We start from the raw sequence: 27,389 nt of genomic DNA, 5'->3' as shown, positions 1-27,389 counted from the left end.
CAAATTTTTCGAACACTTGACACAACCGAGGATCACGCTCCGGGTTTTCTTCTCCCTTGGCGTGAATACCTCTCTTCACTTTTTGAAGAAAAAAAAATCTGGCAAGCTTTTGGCTGTGTGATTTTCACACAGCATCTACCCCTCCGTGGGCACACCGAAACATCCGAAAAACAATGATCGACGGTGTGAGGGTGTTCCCGAGAACAACGCCACGAAATGGAAAATTATAAAACAATAAAGACAATAAATTAACGTGATTGTTTCACACTCGTGAAATTTCCGGCCCGCGGGAAAGAAGCCAAGAAGAGGCAAAGAAAAAAAAAGGATATACCAACCTCATACACACCATCACCCAACCATCGACAAGCGCCATCAGCACTCCGGTACCGTTGCGTGTCAGCTTCACAGGTCGAGAGCATGGGGACGGTTTTGTGCCTCGTTTCATTATAATGTTCGCCGACGGAGACAGTAAATTATGCAAATTTCTATATCTAGCTACCATCAAGCGGTGCGAGCGACTTCCAATGTGCCAAAGCACACACACACAGTGCAGTGGTGATGCTGTTCGATATAATGTAGATGGCCTGCAGGCATTGTCGCCCGTGCACCGTTCCGTGGCCGCCGTAGAAGGCAACGATGCACTACGAAAACCTCGCTCCGCTCGAGGCGCGCTATAACCGTTCGTGAGCCGTGGAGTACGGGTAATGCTTTCTTGCGGTAAAGTGATTGTATTTTCGGGAAACAATTTCCGTCAAACGGTGCCACCAAAAACCATTGCCGGTGTTCCTTTTCGGAACGACATTGTCGCACGAGCGAACGAAGCAAAGTGGGACAGTGTTGGGTGTAGAAAAATTGCACCAACGTTTAATAGTAAATTGATCAAACATCGTTTCATGGGGCGAAGTATTGGAAATGGTGCAATGAGCGTCTTAAAATCAATAAGAAATTTTTCGTCACATAGTAGAAGCTACATTCTTCCCCATTTCGCATCGTATCATTTAAATTGCACCGAACTGTACTTCAACACGTTCCACGCGTTCAATCACGGCGCACAAAGCATTTTCACCGCTCCACATTCTTGCAAGTGAAAGTTTGACGACATGCTCACACACACACACTGGTACTGTTTGATGCGGGAACACTCGCGATCGAGAACCACGTGAAAGGAAGCTGCCGCTGCTGTGAGGTCATGGAAAATTGTTTCCGAGGAAATTTTACCAATATCGTGTGCCCGCGTGCCTATCAATACATCTCCTTGGCCCACATGCACACATGGCCACATCGGAATTTTCCCATTTATACCTACTGCGGGCGTAACGGTTAGGTAGTTCGGTTCAGCGCTCGACACACTTCTCCAATTAATCATCAGCATCCAGGAAACGGGAACGTGGGGAACGCTCCAACCCAACAAAGCATTGTTCGTCTATTGAAACCGGGCGAGAGAAATGCATTGCCGCCTGCTGCATCATGCTGCTTTAAAAATGTATGTAACCACATTTTTCTTCAACAAAAGCGTCGCCGGTGGGATACGTTTTCGCTTTCAGCAACAGCTTCTTTCTTATCCAGCAAGCCTCAAAAGCAAAAAAAGAGAAACGATTCGCCTGCGCTCTTTATTCTTACGCAAATTGTGCAAATTTATTGCGCGACTCTACAGCGGTGACACGGAATAAACCACCTGGAAATCGATCACTAGAAAACGGGCAACGGTGCCGTACGAATTTGAGATGTTAGGCTGGTTTTTATCCATAAAGAACGCTCCGCACTGTCGGACGTGGTACGGGCTGGGAACGTTGTGTTTCACTGTCCAGCTTTGCAATTGCTCGATCGATCCAGGGCCGGTAGGTGGTTAGGTTGGTGAACAGATGGGGTGCATGGTTGATGTCGGTGGACCAGGTCAGAAGGCCTTGTACGGTGCGATGGATTTTACCATCATCTTGCACCTCATCGCAAATCAGTGGTGATCCGCTAAAGTCCTACGGTGGAAAATGGAAAATATTATATGAGTGTTGGTTATTGCTTATAGAAAATATTATGTCAAAAATCCAGGCAAGAAAGCATTGATTAGTATTGATACAACACACCAAATACAATAGAACGAACGTTCTACAACTTCAATTAGAAACAAGTATGCCACTGACCATCTGCAAACACGTTTATCGTCACACACACACAAGCTCCCAGTTGACCAATCGTCACATACAATTGACCGTTTCATCAAATAACTTTCCACTTGCATACGTTTTTTCCCCAACAATTCGACCATGAACTCGTAACCACACTCGTGAGGATAAGAAAACCTCAAATGTCGAAATGTGTCTTCCCTCATTCCTCCGCATGCCTGCATCCGCAACCAAACCGCAATGGCACAATGCCCTCGAAACGGATGGAAAAACTCGATCCCGAAACAAACTCACCCCAGCCGAGGAAACGAGGAAAATCCTTTACGCAAACGCTTCTCACACACACATCCCCTAGCACAAACTGCGCTGTACAGAGATTTCCGGCACGCCCAGCAACGCCAAGCAACGGACCAATACCCAACGGTGACCGGTTTTCTGAGGGGTCTGACACACTTACCACATCTATGCTACGGTTTTTGGCCGCACCGTAGCCAGCGCACAGATTGCCATCGTGTTGCAGATACTCCCGATGCTCCGGTCGACACTCGGTGGCCGGAAAAATGCTAATATTTGTCGTAACGTAATTAGTGCCATCGTTGGGCAGCCAGTTGTTCGCGCCAGTGTCAGTGCTGCTGCTGCTGCCCGTTGCCGTTGGTTGCGGTGCCGCTGCTGCTGTAGTACGGCTGTTGCAGTTTGTGTCCAACATGTGTCCACGATGCACCGACGATGGTTCGAGCGAGCGAGCGACGTTTGCAGTCCGGCAATTGGAACGTGTGCATGTGTACCCCGGGAACCGTGGCGTGAAACCGAGAAAGATAGAAACCGGTGCTAATTGAATAAACGACGTTCTTTCGATGAAATTATTTAATTCAGATTTTAGTCAAACACGAAGCAAAACCCGGGAAACGGTAACGTTGACCAATACCCGTGGTGTGGACCGATCACTCATTAGTGTTGAGTGAGGACCAATCCATTCTGCTTGGATGAAGGTTTGTTTTTTGGAGAACAAACACCGGAACAAGATGGCTTTCGTTGTTACCTCCGGAAAAAGGGGTTAATTCTTAACCAACTGAATAGAGCACTTATTTGTTCAGAGAGAATAATTGTCGTTAAACAAGCTTTCGACATCATTATATCCTTCTAGTTGGCTGAACGGCTTCTTCTTATGGATCTTTAATTATATCGGCAGATACTTCATTGTCTTGGATTTAGAGCATGCGATGCAAGACCCCCATCATCAAGAATCTGACCATCTTGAGGCCCTTCTGATTCCTCTACAGTTAAAGCACAGAAAGTAGACTTTTGGTATCATTATATTCCTATAAAACTGGATACTACATACGCTCTATTGTATAAGTAAACTAGTAAGTGAAGTTCCTGAACCAGCATTACACCGAAAGGCAATAAATTTTGTAATCCAATTCTTCATGCCATTAGCAAGCGGCTCAAAACTTCAAACTAAAATAAAAGCCATCAAAACCAGATTTCCACCAAACTAACCATAAGAAGTACACCACAATCTCTATCTTCTTCCATTCTCAGATTCTTGCAAATTGCAAAGACAAACGAAAATGCCACGCTGGTTAAAAACGGTAGAAAAGTAAAATTTCAAAAACCCGTAAAACAAACGAAACGGTACAAAAAATTTCCCCTTCATACCATCCATCTGAATCCAACTGAATCTTCCTCGGCAGCCCAAAACCTCGATCGCAATACTTACGAGTGTGATAGATTCGTCTTCCGGAAAGATACGGCATAGCAGAAGCTTTCGGCCGTATCCGGCGTACGGTCTATAATTGATGATAAGCAAATAGACGTCGGTGTCCGTTTCCGCTGCCCCGGGAAAAGTTGCACCGTGCGGGCCAGATTCCGTTCCACGCCACCGTTCCGCACACTAACCGGCCATGCTCGGAGTCCACCACCTGTCGGCAAACTTCGGCCGATCGGTCGAGGTGCGTCGGTTGGTTGAGATGGCAATGGTGGTGGTGATGTTGGTCCGTGCACCAGCAGCAACAATGCCTGAAAATGGTTAATAATTTATTTTATTCCGCCAGCCAGCAGCGTCCGCAACCAATCGGTAGTGCCTACAATTTGTGCTCTTTCTCATCGTAAATATCTCGACAGGCTAAATGATTGCGTGTGTGTGTATGGGTGTGCTCATCTGGAAAGGTTTTTCTGCGTCGGAAAACAATGATCATCCATGGGAGCAGGGCAGACGCATCCAATATTCATTAACAAAAGCAGTATTCAGCAGTGATGCATCGCAGCTGCTGGTAGCCGTCGCTGCTGCAACATTGGTTGTACGTTTCAATTAATTTCATCTTTCACTTTCCGGTGCGGAAATGAAAGAACGCTCCCATCCTTATCCAGGAATACGGGAATCGAGAAACATTTTCATCTCCTTGTACCATGCACACTCCCTCACCTGATGCCCTTCACTAATCGTTCACAAGCGTTGCTGCCCGGGTGTTTATTGATATTGCACTTCCGTTAACAACTTGTCATCACACCGAGCCTTCATGCAAGCTGGTAGTGAGACATCACCACCTCTTCTCCCCCGTCACACACACACACTCATGCACTTGAGTATCATCTCAATCCACCCCTGGGAGTTCACCCCTTCCTGGAAAAATAAAACCTACCGGAAGTGGGAGATTTTCCAAGCACACAATTGCTGATCTTCTGACGGGAAGACCTCGGGATTGCACGTCACGCCAAACCTGTCACTGCCAACGCGTGTCAACAGGAACAGCTGAAGGGTTGAACAGATTCCAGACACCATACCGGGGAGGTCGTGTTCCAGCACGCAACCAAACCACGCTCCAACATCAAAGGACACACGTACGAGGAGCTGGCATGTCCTCGTCTTCAAAAAGAAACAATCATTTGTCAACCGGCTCCAACCGTACTGTCCTGCTCGGAGCAATACCGGAGAGATGTTTAACCAGAGATGGAGCAGTTTTTTAACCTCCCAATCATCCCCAGCTTCTCCTGTGTTGCATCACTTCAAAACTTCCTACTACAGACACCCGGTTCTGGCGATCACCCGATGACAACTGTACATACTGTGTAGCACTTTGTATACGCATTGTTACCTACAACATTGTTCTCAAGCCGTTCGAAAGTGGTGGCGAATTGTTCCGGCAGCATTATCCTCCCGACACCGGTCCACTCTTCCGCTTCGCCCTTCCGCACCGGACTACCACTCCAGACGACCAGTTCTTCCGGTTTCTTGCTGAAAATTTAATTACAATTCCATGAATGGTGTGTATCTTGCTGCTTGCCGGCTGGTAAATAAATGTAGCAGTATGTTGAAATAAATCTGATTGGCTAAACGGGAATGCTAGCCAGGGTTTTATGAGACGGTGCGACAACATGCGACTGGTAAACGAGTCATACGTACGACGGTAACGATCTAGCAAAAGCAGCGCAGCAAATTGGGTAGATGGGAATGGATTAAGTAAAGGTACTACGATCGGAACGAACCCTGTACCAGATTGCTATGCATGGCATTCAAACATAAATTATTTATCCGTACCGATGGGCTGGTACCGGGCGGTGCGGTACTGTACATGTGTGTGTAATTACAAGATTATGCCATGTTCTTTACGGGGGAAAAAGAAGATGATCTTTGACATGCATTTAATCGAACGAATGTACAGATTTTTGTTTTTGTAGAGAAATAGTTAGAAATAAATTTGAAATCATTTTTGATGATTATTTTAAATGATCTTTTAATAAATATATAGCCAGAGAGACAAAGATAAACTGGTTCATATGAATGAAAATGGAAAATTTTAAATAATTTTTAAAATATGTGTAAGTTAACTAAGAGATTCTTGTCATTTTTTAGTCGGTAAGGACAGTATAATCTATTCATTGAGCGATCCTTTTCTATTTATCGTTAGTGTTAATCCAAAACCCTGTCTGTGAAGTGAGCTGAAAAATGAGCATCAAATCGATGCAACAAATTACTCTAAATTCTTTTACACTTTTAAGGATAAGCCAAACTTCAATAGACATTATTTGCGTTTGCACCTTTCTAGGTACTGTTCAATAAACAAACGTCGTTCAATGGATCTTTAATCATGCCTCTCGTATACCGCACAAGCAAACACTCCCAAACAACGATCCCTGCATTGCGCCTGAAAGGTAGGCAAACCCTACTACAGCAGCACAACGGCTCCTATCGGTTTCGATTCCGTGCTTGCGAGTACCTTTAATTAGCACTTCAAACGCATCCCTGTGTCTGCGTAGAGTGGTAGCCAGTAATAAACGCTTACCACGGGCATTCATTTATTTGCACATAATTAACAGCAGCTGCTGATCGTCTACATTTGTTTCTGCCCCGGCTGTAATAAAACAAAAACAGTGCGGTGGTAATACTATTCCCGGAACGGCACGATTCAATCATTGTACCAATGTAGCTTTCAACACAACGCTTTGTACAGTGAAATACACAATCAATTCTTTATAAACAAATCAACTGCAAACAAAAAGTATCTTTAAGCCTAAGTACTGCTAAAAACAATCTCCTCTAAATCTATTCCAAATGCTTGATTTTAATCCAAATACATTCAATTTTTCCTTCACGAAAAGAAAACTCCTATCCAGTGCAGGCTGAAATATGGTCCGCAACGATACTGATTACCGAGCGCGACGAACCGTTTTCCCACGAACTCACTCGCCCACAAAACTCATCAATCCTATGCTTCAACGAAATAGCGCGGCACCCGGTAAACCCAAATCACACAATCCGTAACGCCCACCCCACCTGAGGGAACGCAAGCGACCGGAAACGGATGGAAACGCATCAGTTGCGAAGAATCATTCTCCACCGAATGAGACACAGAAGGAAAGGATGAGGTAGAAGAAGAAAAATCGGCACGCACAAACATAACAGAACGATGTGCGATAAGGACTTAGCGCAATCATTATTCATCTCTCTATCTCAGCCGGAGCGTACTAATGAGTAACGAGCTCGCAACTTGGGCCACAGGAACCACCACAGCCCAACCACAGAAGGAACGGTGCCTACAGAGCTGTGATGCACGCCAGATCAGAAGGTACCGGGCGGTGGTTTTTCGTACCCAAAATGAAGACAAAAGACTACTAAATCGTAAGTAGCGGAGCGAGGAATAATGGAAGGAAAACATTGCGCGTTGCGCGCGCTCTCGTCTAATCAGAAAAAGGATTTCCAGCTCTTCAGCCGGTTGTTGGAGTCGTGGAAAAACTCATTTCCTGACAGGCCAACTGAAACCGGCCGGCTTCATCATTCCACCCGGGACAAATGAAGGAAACGAATCGCGCTGGTTCAGCCACCGCACGCTAAGCTGGCTCAGGATAACGATTCCCTCGGCAGTGCAACCGTTTTTCGAGAGAGCGGTTGTTTCCTGGAGTGACGAAAGCGCGTGCCTGCCAAATGTGGCCGTTGTGGGGGTTTCCGAGGAGGGAAAACAAGTATATTACTTTTAATCAATCATTAGTAAAAGCAGCTTTCATTTGTCTTCAGCTTCTGGCCGGCCTGTTTGCCTCTATTATATGAGCCAAGGTTTGGCACTTGGCACACGCCGAAAATGCCGTCTACCATAACCTTCACTTTCTGTCCTCACTGTTCGAAAAAGCACGTGTTCGCTTTGAGCGAAACTGTTTGGCCATTCAGCGGGAAACAAAAAGCGATACAACACGGCGAAACGTGAGCGATGCAAACCAAACAACAAAGTCAACCACATGGAAGAATACAGACCGACCGCATAGACACGACCATAAAGCCTAGACGAACTGAAGGACTTTTAGAGGGAAATGAGAAGAAAAATGATGGACATAAATTTTCCTTTTAGCGAAAACCATTCTAACCAAACAAATGAAAATAAACATTTTTCCCTCCTTTGCACGCAATTTCCCGCTTTGTGTTGCGGGGGGAAAAATGAGTCAGTGACTCCTCTAGCCGGTGGCTAGAAACATAAATAGACACGAAGGAACTCTCTTCTTTGGATACTTCTCTTCTTGTTTTTGCTTTGAATCCTCTTCCTTTCTTCCATTCTGTTCCATCGCCAACTATAGCTGACGGCTGACAGATTTGCACCGGCCCGACTAGACTATCCGGGTGTGGTGATGAGAAAATGCGGTACAAGAAAGGATTCCATTTTTCTTGCCAATTCCGCTACGCTATATACAGTCACCAGCCTCCCCCAAGGAAACCCTCGAAAACTACTCTACGAGAGAGAGAAACACAGAGATTAGGAGGGTTGTGGTTTGTGTATCTTGAGGGTTAGTTTTGATGCGATTCTGTCACACGGTACATTCATTTCCGGAAACCGGACACTACACCATTCCACAGCTGAATCGTGTGTCTATTGTGGTTGTTTGTATGTGTGTAATTAATGTGTGTAAGTGGTGTTTGATGCAGTAAGGAGTGGTTTTTGTGCTGGTGCACAATTGCACGATCTATTGAGTCGATCTGTTACGGCGAGCTTGACGAGGTTCGCGTATGCCATTAGCAGATAAACTGTGTTAAGTGCGTGTGAGTCGTTTGTCTTGCTACTACGAACAGTAAAGTATTTAATTTTTAACTTAAGTGTTGTTTAACCGATTAATAACTCAGTAAATGCATGTCCCTTTCTAGCGCCAGAAAGTATGCAATCCGTTGCATATTTCTATAAACTGCAGCTCCATGAGTTGCATGCTGCATTTAGCGTCAATTATTGCATTTATTTGAAATGAAATTTAAATAGGAAAATTTAAAATGAAATTTAAAGTGGAATATATATTTAAATACTTGCAAATACAGTATAAAAAAACTACAAAATAGTTAAATAAATAAATGATTATATTTATTTTTCCATTACAATTCTCTGGTTGATTTAGACTTTGTCGGCAATTTTATTTAACAAATTCTTACGCATTCTCTTTTGTTCCTTATTGAACAAATTTTTAAATCCTTAAAGCATCACCGGAAAAGTTGAAAAATAAAATCACCTTCAGGCGCTTGCTTTCTGCAAATTTTTCTTCCTATCCAAGGTAAATAAGGGCAACTAGTGGCAACTAGTGCAGAAAAAATTAAGACATATTTTTGTCTGTCCAAATCCATTATAAAAAAGAAGCTAGCAAAACATCAGCGCTAGCAAACTCTCGTAAACATTTATGAAAATTATGCCACTCCTCCATAAAGATACACCCGTAGCACAGCATCTTTTACGCGATGATCCCACCAAGTGACTTTTATTGCTACAAGTGCGGTACTTTCGAACATAATATTGCACAGACACACTCACACACACACACAGATACCATCTTCGGTGGTGTACACCACCTGTCCTGCCAAAACAAAACCCACAGTGTTTTAACGCCACAGTACGGTACGGCAAGCGATGGGGAGGAAAACAAAACTCTTCACCCAAGAAAACATACCACCGTTACAAGAAAAAATACGGCAGCACGAATCGTAACGCACCCTTTTATGTGCATTGTGCATCCCGAGTGCAAAACGAACTAACTTCCTCCATTACATGCTATAATTAAAAAAGTTTCCTAGGGGTCCTTCATCACCGTTTTGAAAAGTTTAACCCACTTAAAAGGAAACAGCGTTCGTGCTGCATTTGTTTTTTTTTCCCCTGTCAGGTTTAGTTTTGCGCTTGATTTCTTAACCTGCATCCAGCGGTTGAAGCTGCAATTTTTCCCTCGCAACTCACCAAAAAGGCAAAAAACAAAAAACACACAAATTCCGCATCTCCACACAACAAACAACAAGTAATACGTAACGGGGCTCCAATTGCAATTGTTATGTTCTGCACGACTTGATGCAGTGCACGAGGCAACGCACTTTTAAGTGCAGAAGCTTAATCGTACATGTAACAGCAACGATAACAACATTCCATTTCGCTTCCCGTTTCATCTGTGTTTTCTGTGTTTCAGCTTGCCAACGGTTAAACTGTTTCGCTTTCACGCTCATTTTATACCTCCACCAGTAATGATAATAAATTTCCAAGAATTTTAATATCAAAAGCTCGATAATACAATGATTGCAGTCGTGCAATAAATTGCATACTACAGGTCAAAACCAACTGCAACCGTGTACACCGTAATGGGTTTGATTGTTTGAACACATTCCACCACAGAAATCCTCGTCAATCGTCATGCAAAGTGATGAATTCCTGTTGGCTCGGGCCCCCGTAGAAAAATACAGCACCCAGCTGCAATGGTTCGGTTCAATTTATTATCTCCAATATCGTTCCGACGGCACTGTGCCAGCTACCGGACGATACGCCAAAACCTGCCGACAACCATTTTCTAAAAGCTTTTTCCTGGACACACGCAAAAACGTTCTGTTCCGTTCAAATCACGTCACGGGTGTACAGCATCCGGAAAGGTTAAATGCCTCCCCCGAGGGCTAGGAAAGGCGTAATCATTTCAAGAGTCATCGACCATCGTGCCTTCCGTGGGGTTGAATCCTTCGGTACGAGCGCGATAGGACGGACTCTACGCTTCGTACAATGTCCTTCGCTATTGTATTTCAGCTTTCGTTATTTCATTTGGTCACAGAAAGTTGCTCGCTTTACCGACACATCCTGTGACACATCCAGCTGCGGTGGGTCCCGAACGTCCAGTGGGGCTAACGGGCAAAATGGTCAGTGTCCATTTCATTATGTACGATTATGTGGTTTTTAGGTACGTCCAACTGTACCAAGCTACCGATTCGCGGAAACCAGTGTGTAAGAGACCCACGGTCTCCCGGTGTCTTACTCCAAACCGGTAAGTATTTGCCGGTATTGCACGGTGTCCTCCTACCTGGCAGATTGCAAACGATTTGTAACGGGGCCAGGTTTAGCCTACCAGGGTTTATCCTTTCCCACCGCATGTACTGCTACTGCTGCTGTTGAGCACATTTTCGTGTTTTGTAAAAACGGACCATCGTGCACCGTCGTGCGCTTGTACGGCTCCGTATGCGAAAAAGCAACCGTAACCTTTGTGCCAACCAAATCCCCAATAGCAACCAGTGTCGCAAGTGTCATTTATTTAAAATTCAAATTAATACTTTCATACGGCTGAAACCTCCGTATGCATGCAACGGAGCTGGACCAAAGGACGCTGGAAGCTGGGCGAAACGATTCTTGAACGAACGAACCAAACCGAACGTATTGTGTTTGCATATTGTGCTCTTTTGTGCTGGAATGGATTGCCTGCACCCTTGGCAAACGATACCAGCCAGCTAAATAAACATTTAACTACACGGAAGTGCATCTTCAAATGTGCAATATGTGTTTAGCCTCAGGAGTTTTGGGTGAAAGGTGCAGCGATTTTTAGCTTACAGAAGAAGCTGAAAGTTGGTTTACAGCTCACTTTTTTGTAGTAAATTTATGTCTTAGCAGTTTTTCTAGTTATTAGATCATTTTATGCCCAACACGACCTTGCGAGGTCACCTTAATTTAATAAAATAATGGTCTTTTTATGTAAGCAAGTATACCTTAAGCCCATATGACAGTGTAAGCCCTCAACCAGCACGCAAGCGCTCGACGCATGGGATGCAATAACGATTTAATTTCCTACAATTTCCATACCACCGTACCATTTGGCAAAAAGCGTTCCCAGAACAATCCAGGATCCCTGCATACCGTTTAGCATTGTTTACGAAGAATTGTCCAGATTCCAGCCGGAACACAGGTTACCGACCACTCCATCGTCAAATTGTCCAGAACACAAAAATCTTCATAACAGTCTAGTCTCGATTGCATGGTCAGGATGCTATTCGCTTCCGGGTCACTCGTTCGTTTGTCAATGCCGTCTACAGCGACCGTATTACCGTACCCCGTGCACCTAGCCCAACAACCACCACCACCACCACCATGAAATAGCCAGCGCAAAACGAGATGACGCTGCTTTCATCCCGGCAGTACGCCGGGTGTACTTACTTTATAACGCACACTGCAGTTGTTAATATTAAACTCGGATGGATTAAAGCGCCAACGCAGACGGGATGCTTCGTTTCAATTAAACCGACCCGGTAAAGCCACGGTACAGCATGGACTCGATTGTTGGCAATTGAAGCTTGCTGCGGAAGGAAGAAGAAAAGACACAAAAAAAAAGCATGCACAAACAGATGAGAAAATGGATTAGTCTTTGGTGCCCTCGGTTCGGTTTGTAGGTAGAGGTACAATGATGAGCAAAGGTACAATGCATATAAATTAGCATTCCAGCTTCAACTGTCGTAGTGAAAGGATTTTCGGAGTTGTGATACCAGTACATTAAATTAATTATTTCGCTAATCAAATTAAAAGGAGAGTTTAGCTTTATCCAGAAATGTGTTTTATAGCAAATTTAAATGAAAATTATTAAGAAATACTAATGAAGAAAAAAGAAGAAAAAAATATAAAATGCCTTGAGAATTTTTTACTATATCAGCTCACGAAAAGCTGAAAATACGGCACCGGGCCGTAACACTTAAACTAAAATTAAAAAAAAAATGTGTATTTATTATAAATTGTGTTACTGCTTCATCTCCTTTGGTCCTCGAGAGGTAGAGGTATTGATCATGTACATAGCCAGATTTTCTGTTCTAAGTACAGTAGTATTAGACTACTGATTTGACTTTCAAATAGAGGCACGAAAAATGTCCTTAGCAATTTTTACTATCAGGTTACTTATTTATCCACATTGTTTAAGCTTATCTCAATTATCTAGTGATTGTGACAGGAAAAATAATGTTTATAGCATCAAGGACTATATTATAGCATTAGTCTTAATTGAAGATAAATCGAGAACATATCTAGAGCAGAAATTGCTAATTTTAAATAATTATTATAATGCGGGCAACATTGTATACTAACGATCGAAATCGTAATAATAATTTTAAAACAACGCCTCATTACAACGGAAGATTATAGCAACAACGAAAAGACCATGAAAAGGGTTATTTTTTTGCAAATCATTTCCCAGCTGCAGCCAGGAAAAGAACAAAACAGCACTCCTGTGGTACAATTACACTACTTACATCGATTCCATCGCTGTTGCAGGCCCTTGTTGTTGTCGTTTTTGCTGCTGCTGCTGCTGCTGCTGCTGGTCGGTCACGATGGTCACGAACACCGGCAGGTGAAGGTAAACTAGTCGTCCGCAATCGAAACGATGGCGTTTCCGACGGTTGCATCCCTTTGCTTATGCTACTACCAGCAGCTAATGACAGCGCGGATCCCATCGGTGACCGATGAACCGTTGACGAGCCCGGGACGGTATTGTAGCGCCGCGAGGATGTGACCACATTCTCGAGCGCTGCTGGATCGATCGAGCGGTTGAACTTCTTCTTTCGGCAGCAATGCTCCCGACAGGAGGTGTGGATTTTCCTGCCAATTTTCGTAGAAGCAGAAACAAGCAGAGAGAGAGAGAAAAAAAAGAATCAGACCAAGAATGGTGACCTGGGGTGGAGTTTTCCCTGTTAAATCGCAAAATGACAGAGAGACAGACACAAAAAAAACACATCACAAAACCCCACCATCCAAGGGGTCGTTCCATCATCATTAAACGCCCATAAATGGTTAATTGCACGCATTATCTCATCCTCACAGGCATGATGGCGCTAGCGTCAGTTCCATTCCACATTGCGTATTGATGCGCCGACCGACCGAAGCACTGCTCAAGTGGTGGAAGAGTCCCTTTCGAGTCGTTTCCCAACTGCTTCTATTTAATTATCTAGCGTGTCGTGCCACATATTGACACTTGACTTCTCAGCGGGCTTCTTCCTTCGAACCGGGGCGAAATGTGCGAACATGCTCAATTAGCAATTGTAGCACCGTCCGACCTGTCCGTCCTTGTAGTCTTAAATGCGGTGCACGCGGTGGCAATGAACCGGTCCCGGCTAGCCATCCAGCTAGATTATACGATGCAACCACACCGCGTAATACTGATTGCGTACCACACATGTTCCACATTATCACACCACTTTAGTGGCCGTGGCCGTGCAAAAGGAATGGACATTAAAATCAATATCAATTTTAGCCCAGCCATTCGGGGATGCGAGGACGCCATTGGGACACGATATTACATCGAAGCGTTGGATCGGTGTCTCGTGCATGGATAGTAAATTTTAATGACGATCAGTTGTAATTGCTGCAAAATACAATCTATGGCGATCGTGTAAACTTGAGCACTACAATGCAAGCTTCTTGGAGGGTTATATGTTAAGCTGTGTTCTTCAAAAACTTAGCAACAATATATGATGTTTTGGTGTAATAAAGAGACATTTGGTGTTAACATCTATGAACCTAAAATACCGCTGAAAGATTCTGCAAATAGTTTAAGATAGCGCCATAATTTGGTCTAGTGTGCAATCACCAGGACTTCAGAAATTGTGTTATATACATATACAAATCGTTTAACATTTTCAATTCGGCTAACATGCACGCTAAATGAAGCGTTCGAAAAACCTAACAAACGCATCCCTAGCGCACCCAAAACATCGATCAAATCAATTCCACGCCCCATCGGACAACCGGTTTTTGTGTGGTTCAGTAAATAGAAAGCAAATTTACCGAACAATCACATCATCGGAAGACAACTGACCTTCATCAACGCCCGGTAAAATACGGTTGCACGGCTGCTGAATCGAAGTTGGCGAAATTAACACCCAAACAGAACCCTAAATTACAACAAAAAAAACCCCATCTCCCTCTTTGGCCTAATCTCCCATGAATCTGGACCTTGATAGGACGCACAGATACAGGGAAAAATCACTTTCAAATTCATTCGTGCACGCTTGATGGCGATACGTCAAACAAGGTTCGTCCGCTGGACGCTATACCGGCAACATGCCGTACAACCATCACGATGTCGATACCGGCCACTGATTGAATGGGTTTGATTTATTATGTATGAATTAATTAAATTGATATTTGAACAAAATCATCCGGTATATGCCAACGCCAAACCGACCACGGTCCACCGTTAGCATCCGGAGATGTTGTGCAAACATGGTACTGGAAAACGGGAGAGGAAGGGTCCGAATGTAGGGCATCGGAAGGCGTACCGAGCGTACCAGGTGATCTCGTGTCGCGAACATGAATGGATGCACCATCCTTTCGAGCTGGCGTACGAAGTTGGCGTCAGCTGGCCAAGGACGAGACTGTGGCGATTGATGCGATACCGGATCGAAACCATGCATTCAGCCAAGGGTCGAGGATTGAATCCTTTCATCACATCAATCGGGAAGCTGTCCATGCAATGCATTACCCGTTGCATGTAAAATTGATTGCATACATTGCAGGGGCATACAGGGTTCTTGGTGGAAAAGTTACTAAGCATACAGAGAAATTATTCTCCACATATTGCGCTTGTTTATTATTCCAGTAAAATCTATCTTGATAAGAAAAAAGGTTTTTTTTTTTGGGTGAAAATACTTCCGTTTTTTAGAAAAAACTTTGGCAACCTATTTTATACTTAATGGTTGATTGATTATCGAAAAAGTTTTTACTATAGATAACTGTGCGTTCAACCACAACCGAAGCACAAAACCCTCACGGATGCCCATGAATGTATCGATCGGTTCATGTCCAATCCATACGATCGAACCGTACGATTGGTAGATTGTGAATTAAAGCGAGTGCATTAGTCGTAAGTGGCACATCCCCGGATCGGTGGCACGGTTTAAGCCCCTACCTCGACAATGTTGTTTTAACGCCAATGTACCGGCCTAATCCACCCGAAAATAGCTCACCCATCGTTGATCGCTGATGACTGACCAGGGAAAACCTTCTCCATCAAGGCTGAACTATTCGCCTGTCGTTTACAGGCGCGTTCACTCACGACGTATGATGCAAACGGTCCTGCAGGAAGTCACTCGAACTCCATGACCAGCTGATGAATGATTGAGCCGCCCCATGGTGGCGCATCATCCCGTGCTGACAGGTGAGGTTGGTGCCGTTCCGATGGGTATGAGGAAATTGCCCAACCAGAACTCATCACGATAACACAAAACCACACCGGAACGCAGCACGGGAAGAGAGTTATGGTATTTTAATGATAATTTATGATCGTGTGTGGTGTGGTGCGACATCGGGCGGAAGAATGATAACATATTTTGGGAAATATACTTGTCATGTTTATGATATTCGATTTTCCCACAACCAATAAATTGACCATCAATTTTCGGCATGAAAATTTTCATATTATGTACAGAATTTGTGGCTATAAACTAAAATTTCGATGATCAAACTACGAAGCTAACTAACGAAGCTACGAAAAGAGCAAATATGATAACAAAAATCACTAAACTTCTTGCGCTATAGAAAATATGTCTATTAGAGCATAACAAAGACTACAACCTTCAGCTAACGGCCACACGTGTATTTAAGATCGTATGCTTTGTCGAACGTCAAAACTGCGCCACATGAACCTTTATCGACGACGATTCGACAAGCTTTCCGACAAGGTGAGATCATGCGGTGTTAAGGGCACTACATCATCAACAAATCTGTACTCCGTCTTGTACTGTCGCGGTTACAAAGCCTGAGATACAATTTGATTTTCGCTAACCCTTCGATGCTCGAAGCGGAAACTAAGCTTGAGAACTAAAGATTCAGAAATGTAGATAATATTTTATATGAAAAGAAAAATAATTTAAATATTTCCATTTAGGTAAACTACAACTTCATGCTGCAAATATTGTAGCTATTACAAAGTAATGGTTAGGATCTTATTTTAACTATCTGTTTTTGCTTATATGCTATTTATGTTAACTGTTATATGCTACAGTGGAAAATTATATTTAAAAAATTCAAAAAATCTTCCAAATATTCCAACCATCTATTGGTAATTACATTTCCATCCACTTGCGGGTTAAAACTGCCAAACAAAACCATCCATCGTCGTTCAGCTAAAGGAACGCTCTGCACGTTTGAGAGCGAGCTAATGGATAAGAAATAATAATAATCAAACACCCATTAATTCCCTGCCAGCGCAAACAACACAAGGCGTTCGCGTTATCGCACGCTCCACAGTGCACGACGGTACGGTGCGCGTCCCGCACTCCAACCTCTGCCCGCCCACAGCAAATGCAATGCGCAAGGATGTAAACTGCATCCTGGGCGCTTCCGTGTAGCGCATCGCAATGCTGCCAGCGGGTGCATAAATTTATGGACTTGTAAATCAACACGCGATCTCGCGTAAAGCACAATTAGCAATCGCCCCGGTCGGTTTTTGAGGGCCAGCGCAACCGGTGGGCGACGGGTGGGCAACGTTAAGCAATCAATTTATTAATTTCACAATCAAAGCAGCTACCATCTCACGGCATAGGGGTCCTCTCTCCTGCTAAGCTGCTGCTACTGCTGCTGCTGCTGTGGTGTGCACAGGATTAGCACAGGCGTTGATGACGCAATCAGGGACGGTTAGGGATGCATCTTGAGTGGATCTCTGTGATCGGAAATGCAAACTTCGCTAGGTCGGTAAAGTTGCACCACTCGATTATTCTGTTGCAAAAGGGCTGGCAAATGTAGGGTGGAGGATAGCAGCATCATTTATTTGCTGCTTATTTGCTAACGTGATGATAAGAGGTACGACCGACCGGTGCATTAATGTGCGATAATTCAGCATGAGAAATGGGCTTAAGAAAGCTCCATCGATTAGATCGCGGAGTCTGTTTCGTTGACTATAATAATGCGTTATGTGCGTTTGCAATGATGGGTTAGATTTCTTCTTTTGCACACTGGAATTCTTCTTTGCAGATGGCTGGAATGATCTATCTGGTCGAAGTAGACGAAGTAGCCAAGAAGTAGATAATAGATTAGTAAGCACAAAAACGAGTGCTTTTAAAATATTCCACAGAGCATACATCTTACATCAAAAGACACATGCTACACATTAAGCTTAGCATAAACATAAGTGAGGATGGATGAAATATCAATTTCAATTGCTTTTAAAACCGAGCTACATCAGTGCCGACAGTACGATCTTGTAGAATATTTATGAAAAGCCTAGAGTCCATCACTCAACACGGCTCCAAGTGATAGGAAGCAACGCTACAAGATCATATTAAATTCAGTGCAGTTAATTTAAATGGACCTGCAATACATGCATTACACACTGTCGAAGGAAGCTCTATAATCCCTTCAATATAGTCAAACCACACCACACGCCATGACGTCCTCCCTGTATGAAACTATTCACACAGCTCACACGGAACATTAGTCGGACAACTGATGCTAGTTGCTGGAATCTTCGATTTTCCCTTTACGTACTTTCCCCCATATCTTCCACCACAAGGACGCGCGTGCCGAAACCGAGTGGACCGCCGTTACAAAGCCACCATCGTCTCATTAGTGACAGCGTTCAGTGGCGATGGTGATGGGTCCACGAAATACACCCGACCCTGACTTACCTCTTCGGTTGGATGTAGTTGAGCGGTGATGGGCTGGAGCCGGCGAGCAGATCCTTGCACGAGTAAGTCTCACAGTCACAGTGCTTCGTGGTCACGTTCAGCGCCGACGAGTTCGCCAGGCAAGTAATTAATTCCAGCTGCGGCGGTGGCTACCGGTGGTTTCCGCAAAATTCCGCGCGGGCAAGGTGCAATTCCGTTCATTAGTGCCAGTGCAGCGCATGACAAAGGGTGATGAAAACATGGAAAACAAAGCGAGAAGAGAGAAACATTCAATGGAGAGTACAAAAAATGGAGCTAAAAGAGGAATTATTAGTATGACATGTCGGTGAAACTATAGACGTTTTGCTCATTACAGGCATCATTTCGAACGAACGTGCGTATTTTCCAACCCATCCAATTCGCTGTTTCCAGTCAATCAATCTTGTTCAACTACATTTAAAATATGTTCGTTGCAAAATTCTTAAATTTCTCACTAATTTTCTTGGAAAAAAAGCAGTGTAAAAAGGCAAAACAAAATTAGTCATTTTCGCACCCGATTACATCGCTTTTACAGAACAACGGAACAGCGGAACAAAGAAAGCGAGATAATCGCAACGCTAAAGATGACAATTTAATTTTCTACCATCAGACAATAGCGTTCCCACCGGTTGATTGTACGAAGTCTACTACGAACGGGCGATGGAATTGATCGACTGCATCCTGGGATGCTTCCGTATGTGTCAGCGGTCTTTTAACGTCACCGTACGTCACGTTTACGTAGTCTGTGTAAATAATGAAACCCCCAATGGAAGCGGGAAGGATGGGCAAACATGTAAAATCCTTTCAATCTCGTTCAACCCAGTTGCAGTGCAGTTGCAGGATGCACAGAGGACAAAAGAAACATCGGGGAAGTGGAGAGCAAAAACGCACCTCATCACGTACACAGACTGGGTGATTGAATAGTAAAAATATCGGGAAAAAAATCAGTCTCCTCCGTTAATGGGATAAAAAACGGGTAACATCCTTGTTATGGGCGGGATGCACACCCGTTTGGCATTAATAATGTTCGTTAAAGTTCAACTTACAATATTCGATCCCGGCGTCCCAGCAGCGACGCCGACTCTAGTGCTATAGTCTGGATCGGGCAGATAAGCACGATTAAACAAATAGTAGCTATTTTTCAAGAACTTTATTTTACGGTTCTGGTGCTTCAGTACGCTTTATACGCCGTTACAACTCGTTTCGTGGACTAAAAGTCCAGCAAAGGAGAACAAAGAAGAGACGGAAGCAAATTTCTAGTCGTAAAGCGTCGACGACTAAGCATAAAATATCCTTCAAGACAGAATAAATTGAAACATGAGGCGGTTAAGCATCTAAATGATTGGCTATTACTGCGGGATTTACATCCGACTTATGATGGGCGATTTTCAGGATAAAGCCTCTTACGGCATGTTTTGAAACAACTGCAGGCTGTTGCTGTTTAAGGAGAAACAATTTCGTTAAAGCTTTTTGAATGTCTGAAGTCTTCTATGCTAAATAATACTAAGTCAAGCTAGAAATTCTAACACCTAATCAAACATTCCACATCTACCTGATTATTGGCACGCTAAACGCATCCAAAAGTTCTTCACCAATCTGTTCTATTTACCAAACAACGGTTTGCCACCGGGAAACCATTCAACCAAAGAACCATAATTATACACTCTTGGAAGCACCGCCCGAGCACTGATTGTGTTGTCCTTTGCGAATAAGTAAACAAAATTTGCAATTTAGCAACCGAAAGACCAGGCCACCCGGTCGCCAGCAAATCAACGCACCAACGCGTTGGTGTCCATGGTCGCAATTTACCGAGCGCCGAAAAACATATTTTCAATTTTCCAACCGAGTACCTCCTACCCGGAGCACAATTTGAATCCCCTTGTTCTCGAGGTTCGCAGTTCGAGCTGCAACCTCACCACGGCCAAAGCCAGACACCAAACAATACTGTGTCCCTCACCTATCAAAAACCAACCCACCCATCCTCTCCTAACGACTATCGTCCCGGATGTCAGGACCACAAATAGTCGTGGCGATCTTTCACCAGTTTCTAGCCCGCCACCGACAAAGGGCCACCGTCGCCTGGACGGTGGTTGGCCGAAAATCCGGCAAAAATCACTGAACAAAACGTCAGTTTCATTATTGCACGTTTGGCCTTGCTAAAACAAACTCATGAATAAATAATTTACATTTTCAGGCTCAAAACCTCGATCCCGCCATTTTGGCCATTCTATCAATTGCAGGCACCGGTTATCCCGTGTTCCTGTCCTGCCTTATTTTACCCGGCAAAAGAGGTTTGTTTCGGGGGGAAATGTTCACAATGTTCAAACAATTTGCCAATTGCGGAAAGGACGCGTACAGGATTCGATTCGGGTAGAGACTTATACGCCTGCCGATGGATGAATTAAAAATTGAAAGAGTACCACGTGGGCATGCTCTCATAATAGAATTAAGCTGTATAGTAGTGCTCTTTATCGCTTTTGTTGGCAATGGAGGCGGAACAACTACAGGTTAAACTTCTGTTACTGACAATTGCTAAGTTAGGTCTCGGACGTCTCTACTAATAGGTTCGGAATGATGTACGGCGTTTAACTTTTTGCAGACGAGAGGAGTAAAATGCTCAGTAAAATATTGCCTCTAAATCACCAATTTTTGACAGCGCTCTTCAATTATTTACTGTGACTTAAACGTCAGTAAACAATTGATAACTGCGAGTCAAAAATGTCATGCCTCACAGATAGGAACCAATGATCACTGTCTAAGCTCAATCGCCGTCAGTAGTTGTTGCGAATTAAGTGTTACTACTGTTCGAACATGAGTGTCTGACTGAACTGATTTAAGCATGATGCAGAGGAGATTTGAACTCAGGCCTGAAGTTTCGTACGTTACCGACCTTTCTATTTGATTATTCTAAAAATGTCATACTAAATTCGTTATATAAAATTTTTATGAAGACTTTTTACTGTATTACCTCAAAAAAATTTATTAGTATTGCCTCTATATCTTAACTCCAGACTTTCGGAGCACTTAAATGCAGTTTCGTCTCATTTGAACACAATTTCGATGGCGTATATGCTAGATATAATTAAACACTCGTTCGAACATCACAAACATAAGGCCCTCTTTCCAAGCTCGTCTCCCAGGCAATGTTGCCCGTTCGAGCATTGGTTCGTGCCTGCACATGAATCCTTTAACGGGCAAACAACACTGGACGACAATTGTTGACAACCACTGAAAGGCAACATAAACCAACCGCCAGTCCGCCAACTTCGCCAGTTCCCATTTAATGCACAAACACACACACACACACGAGGAAAAAAAGATAGAAAGACATTCAAGAAAAACAAGACCGAACACATTGCACACACTCGTTCCGGCAATGGAGTGATCATTTAAAACAAGGATACCAGGACTGGCTGGCCGGTTCTGGTACGAGCGAACCAGTTCGTATTGACCAGTTAAACAATACCTTCGCCACCCCACTTACGGGTGCCTGTACCGGCTCGAATGTCTGGGTCAGTCTGCGCCAATGCTTTTCTCGTTGTGCACAAAACTGCAACCTTTGTCATTCTGGGCCATCCTTTCGCTGCCGGACACGCGTATGTCCTGCAGCGTACCACAGCGCAGCCACCGTGGAGCCACCGAAACGCATCCCAGCCCTGGGTGCAGCACAGTCGGCAGGACGCCAAACCGTTTGGCAGCCAGCAGTAGCTCGTAGCAGCTGCTATAGTAAGCAAACACAAATTTTGAACACATTCTGCGAAACGGAACTTGTGCTGTGTTGATTGCTATCCTGCGGACAACGACCCGGTTGCGGCGGATGTGATGCGTACCCAGTCTCTAAAGCCTATTGCCTGTGGATGGATGGGCATTTCGGAAATGACGCAATAAAAGCGAAAAAGGAACAATAACAAAAAAAGTCATCACACACACACACACACAGATTTAGAGCCAGCAAGAGCGACTGATTTATGGAAAACCTGGAACCTGCACACTGGCCAGTAAGGTCTCTTGGCATCGGGCTTGTATGGGCTTGTATCGGGAGGTTTGCCGAGGATGTCCAGTTTTTCTTTTTCGTTGATTTAGTAATAATGTCAGGGAGGAGAAAAAGTGTTCTTGTCCTCCCCGGAACAATGCATTAACTTTTAAGTGTGCCACTAATGCATTAGCTTTTTTCCCGTGTTCAATGGACACACCATTTTTTAATTCTCCACAACAGCAGCAGAAGAGAAAAAAAAAACAATCAAAACCCCAAAACTTTCTCGCGGGACTCCAGCCAGGTTCGGTCACTGTCATCACACAACCATCAACCGCAGGAATGTGCCGACCAAATTAGAGCGCTTTTAGGCGGGATATTTAATTCCCTCTTTGCCGCTTTGCCTTGCATTCGTCTCGTCTTGTGTGCTTGGGCAGGGGTGAAGCGAAATTCTCCAACTGGCACAAAGAAACACACAACGAAAGACACAACCGATGAAGCGAAGACGTTTTTTCGGACAAGTCGAACCGCAACGGCGAACGCTGGTCGTTGAAGCATGTTCTTTTTGGTGTAGTTTTGTCTGTCGTCTAGTTCCTCTTACGGGTAGATTCTTCAAACTTCGCCCTATCAGAACACCCATCAGGTCAAGGACACGTCTCGCACACAAGTCATCAAACAAGCAGTTAAGAATATGCCGAAATATGGTAAGGCCAGGTTTGGTGTGTGGCACGTGGATAACCGCAAAAACCGGCTTCCATTAACTTGATTTAGCCATAGCGAGCTGTACGATCGAGGCCCGTCATCACTTTAAAGAGCAGAAAGTTTAGCGCTTGCGGAGCTGGGCCACAAGCAAGAGAAGGCAAAACCGCAAGCACGCCAAAGAACGCAATTAACGCCTCTTGCGAACAATCGGTATCCACCAGGCACACCGGTTTCGCCGATTTCAATCCCTATTTCGATGATTAATGAATGGTCGATAAGGGAGTCTCAAGAACGGCGAACAGGAGGGCAACAGACTGGAATCTGTGTTTTCTGCAGCCAAATAAGAAAATGGCAGAGGTAGCGTGAGTTAGTGAAAATACAGAGTGAATCCTGATGATGAATATCTTCACGATCGTGGTTTGCTGCAAAAAGGATGTCCAACGCCCATACTGGGTAACGCTCATCGGAAGATTTACCGATTCGGTTTGGCGACTTATAAAGCACACACACACACACACAAGCACGCGCGCACTCGTACCATTTCTGGTACAGAACACACGGCGCAGGTCAATGACAACGGCCCTGGATGAGCAGTAGTTCGCTTTGCAGAGGATCGTTCGCGTTTTGCTTCACTTCGTTCGCGATTCCCTCTTCGCGGTACGCTGTTGCGACGATGTCATAAAGCGAAAACTGTGGCTGTCGATTAGCTGGTAAAGATTAGCTGCAGCCAAGCTTCGTTCGTTCGTTCCGGTGGTCCGGTGGTTGACGAATGCTTCGCAATAATTCACTTCTCGGACACAGCAACAAGCACCACAACATAATCCGACACAGCGCAACAGAATTGGAAAAGCGCGCTTGACTTTCGCAGCCGTAACCGAATAGGCTTAAGCCGGGTGGTGAGAAGATGTCTTGTAAATAAAGGGATAAGATAGGGGAGACAGGGTGTTTCCCTTTGCAGGGCGATCAATAATCACCAACTACTCTTAAGTTCAGCAATAATCCAGTAATCTTGTGAGATCATTGTTATGAGCGGCTCCATGAGCCGATCTCCAACACTTTATACAGCTTAGGAGTACCCAAAAGGCCTTCAATTCTGAACACACCGTCTAAATTTGAAGGAGTCCCAATGAAGATTCAAACAACTGTATAATATTCTTTTCTCTTATCCTTCTTTTCGCCTAATGAAGTCATCCAATTTACATCAAATTATACCACGCGCTTGTAAATGTAAAACAGAAGCCTAGATCTGATCCACGATCTGTCAAGTTCCTTTGATGTCTTAATCTTTGTCACATCATTATGTTTCAATTAGGCATATGCCTTCCGTCAACCCGCTTCCCTCCATCTCTTTAACACGTTTCCCACGCACTTAACAATAAATTATGTCGCTGTCAAAAAACCGGTCCACCCGGTCCGGCATGTCAAATCAGGCATAATCGACCGGTAGCTGATTCGTCCCAGGTAGCTCCAACCCGTCCAGACCAGACGATAAGCTTATGGTGTTTTGACATGCGAAAACTATCAAACACGTAACCGGTTGACAGAGAGGACAGATAAAGTAAAGGAAACAAAACGACAAAATGATTCAAATCGTTTAGAACATCGCTTGTTTACCGTCAATTGGCTGCCAGCTTTACTTCTTCCAGCCCCGGGGATGGCAATAGCAAACACTAGATAATAAAAAAGAAAACCAGTAACATTCCAATCAATCCATCACCGCCACGGGGATTGATACGCGCCGTTATGCAAATTTGCGGTGACGTTTGCATCGAACTGTGTTTCCAACCGAAAGCGTGTACGCTTAGAACAACATGTAGCAAAAGGGACGCAAGTAGGGCGCTGGCATGTGGACAAATTGTTAGTTAAAATGTCAAGAAAAATAAATATCAAATCTTGCATTTTTATGCTTGCAATTGTAGCAAAAAAGAGAGATAGAGGAATAGAAAATACTACTCTGCAGAAAAGGAAAAAACGAAGCCCAATCGAGCGGAAACACTAAAGCAGCACCAAACGAGCTTTGAAGGGCCTGATGAGCCTTGACCGGTACCGATTGCCAAACAATGTTCTATCCTGCATTCTCCCCTCGGGGGAACAATAAATTCTGAATTAAAAAATACACTCCAATACACTATTTGCTGGCACAACAAACGGCACAACAGTGCGCCTAGAATAGATAGATACAAGCACACAAACACGAGCTGCGCTAGATTATTTGGTGCAAAGTGGTTAGCACAAAACCAAAAAAACAAATAGAACATCAACCCGTCTGCAATCGGTGCGCACGGTGCAAGTAACAAGGGCGCGCAGCATAACGCACTGGGGTTGTTAAAAATTCTATAAATTTTCAAATTTTGTCTCTCAGCCCACCGGGAATTGTGCCAAAAACTTGTGCCCGGTGCAGTAAGGACAGGGAAATCAAATAGCGAATGTTGGAAGAATGTAGCGAAATCCGTGCGTGCCAGCAATTCTAATCAATTCGCGGAAAATATTTTTCCCTGGGATTCAGTATTGGTTTTAGGTTCCTTTTTTTATTTTTATTTTATGGTAGCTTTAAGGTTATACTGAAATTGTTTGAAATAACTGTGGTAACAAATTGTTTTAGTCGCAAAGAATTCACACGACAAAAGAGCGAAATCAATGGTGCAAAGTAAAAAGTTACCAGCCTTAAGAACAGTTTCACCTATCAAATTCAATCTAACGCCTGAAAGTATGCAATTGCTAAATTAGCTTCCTTTTCATAATTAAAAAGGTTTTCAAAGCTATCACTTAGAAATCGTTTTTGGGTCTAAGAATAGAAGCACACAATGATTTCCGTGAAGTGCCTGATCAAGTTCCTTCTTTGCAGTATCCTTAGTAGAATTTAAAAAAATATAACATAAAGGCGATTTAAAAGAACGTTTCCATACTATTTCAGAGATCTGCCGAATTAATTATTTCGAAACAAACTCTATTATCAACTCTGAAACCAAATTCTGACAAAAAAAACAAACACAAACAGCCTAAGAGGACCTGCTTTTACGAACAAAATTGCAAAGCAAGCACCCGTTTACGATCGACTACATTTGACTCCATTCGAAGCCGTTTGCGCCGGTTGGGGATTGTGTTATAAAGTCATTAAAGCCACCCTTGCCTGCCCCGTCGACCGGCTCAGGTTCTGTGGCCGCTCTAAATAAATCCAACCAAAGGCAAAAATCTAGACGCACGCGGCGCGGCGAGAGATAATTAATATCGGTCGATAGCAGTATAAAAATCAATTCCGGCAACGAGCTGGTTGATTGGCCGGTGCCGGTTTTGGATGGCGATTGGCGTACATTAACAAATAAAATATATTCACCCGTGGCCGTTTGACTTCAATCAACGGGCTGAGCGTTGAGCAAAGAAAGCAAGAAAGCTGAGAATGTAGAATGGTGAACCTGTTTCCGTTGGTTGGACTGAAACGAATTGTAATCGATCGTTCGCAAAGGGGGTTTTTGTTTTGCAAATTCTTCTTCCTGTTCTTTACTTACTTGAAAAATATGTTAAAATATCAAAAATAAGGTTCAATATAGAAAACCAATCTACTCACTATTTCATTCAACATGTCCGCCAACAGAATCAACCGCAGCTTGGACAGCTTCGTCCGATAAACGTTCCGTTCCGGGCGTTTATCTTCGGCCGGTCCGCTCGCCCGTTCCTCCCCTGCCACCGACCCGATGGACCGGCCAGTGCCGGTAGTGACCGGATTTGGCCCAAGCACTAGCAACCCATGGCGCGTCCAGGGTGCACTGCCGGTGTTCGCATAAATTTGTACTAAAACGCTTAAAATCACAACTAATCGCATTATCGTCGCGCAAATTTGCATCTCATTTAAATGCAAAACTGGGATGGCGCGTGAGCAGTAAGGAGAGAGCAACAAAGAAAATTGTAACACTTCTTTTATCGTTTTGGTCCCGTTTCTTCCCCTTTACTCTCTTCACGAACCGCGCTTTTGGCCTGTTGCATGGGGTGTTGTTGGGAGGGCGTTAATCTCCACTTTCCGAGGGGGTGGCACACACACACACTTTACCACACTGTAGGACACATTTGGCCTGATGCCCCACTTGCTTGACGATTACGATTTGCTTGACCTTTGCTGGCGGTACCCGGACAAGAAGGGCCTGATCTCCCTTTGCTGGCACTCAATCACCGTTATGATGCTTCTTGGTCAACGCGTAGGCACCGCTGAAAGCTCAACGACAGG

The 27,389-nt window shown here is 44.0% G+C and overlaps 2 protein-coding genes across 2 annotated transcripts in view; one reads left to right on the top strand and one right to left on the bottom strand.

The window, feature by feature from the left end:
* Positions 1 to 27,389, top strand: part of LOC126567793 (histone acetyltransferase KAT6A-like) — a 504,467-nt gene that overhangs the window by 322,423 nt on the left and 154,655 nt on the right. The window lies entirely within an intron of this gene.
* LOC126568042 (uncharacterized) lies at positions 1,740 to 27,023 on the bottom strand. The gene is made up of 8 exons (XM_050224444.1): positions 26,736 to 27,023; positions 18,478 to 18,626; positions 13,108 to 13,453; positions 12,029 to 12,168; positions 5,220 to 5,355; positions 3,841 to 4,139; positions 2,578 to 2,803; positions 1,740 to 1,973 (listed from the first exon to the last, which is right to left on the bottom strand). The coding sequence occupies exons 1-8, from the start codon at positions 27,009 to 27,011 to the stop codon at positions 1,740 to 1,742; spliced, it is 1,806 nt and encodes a 601-aa protein (XP_050080401.1). The 5' UTR covers positions 27,012 to 27,023.

Source organism: Anopheles maculipalpis, chromosome 2RL (genome assembly GCF_943734695.1).
Source record: "Anopheles maculipalpis chromosome 2RL, idAnoMacuDA_375_x, whole genome shotgun sequence".
In the NCBI taxonomy this organism is placed as follows: Eukaryota; Metazoa; Arthropoda; class Insecta; order Diptera; family Culicidae; genus Anopheles; species Anopheles maculipalpis.
The sequence above is the reverse complement of the archived record's forward strand: the minus strand, read 5'-3'. Positions and strand labels throughout refer to the sequence as shown.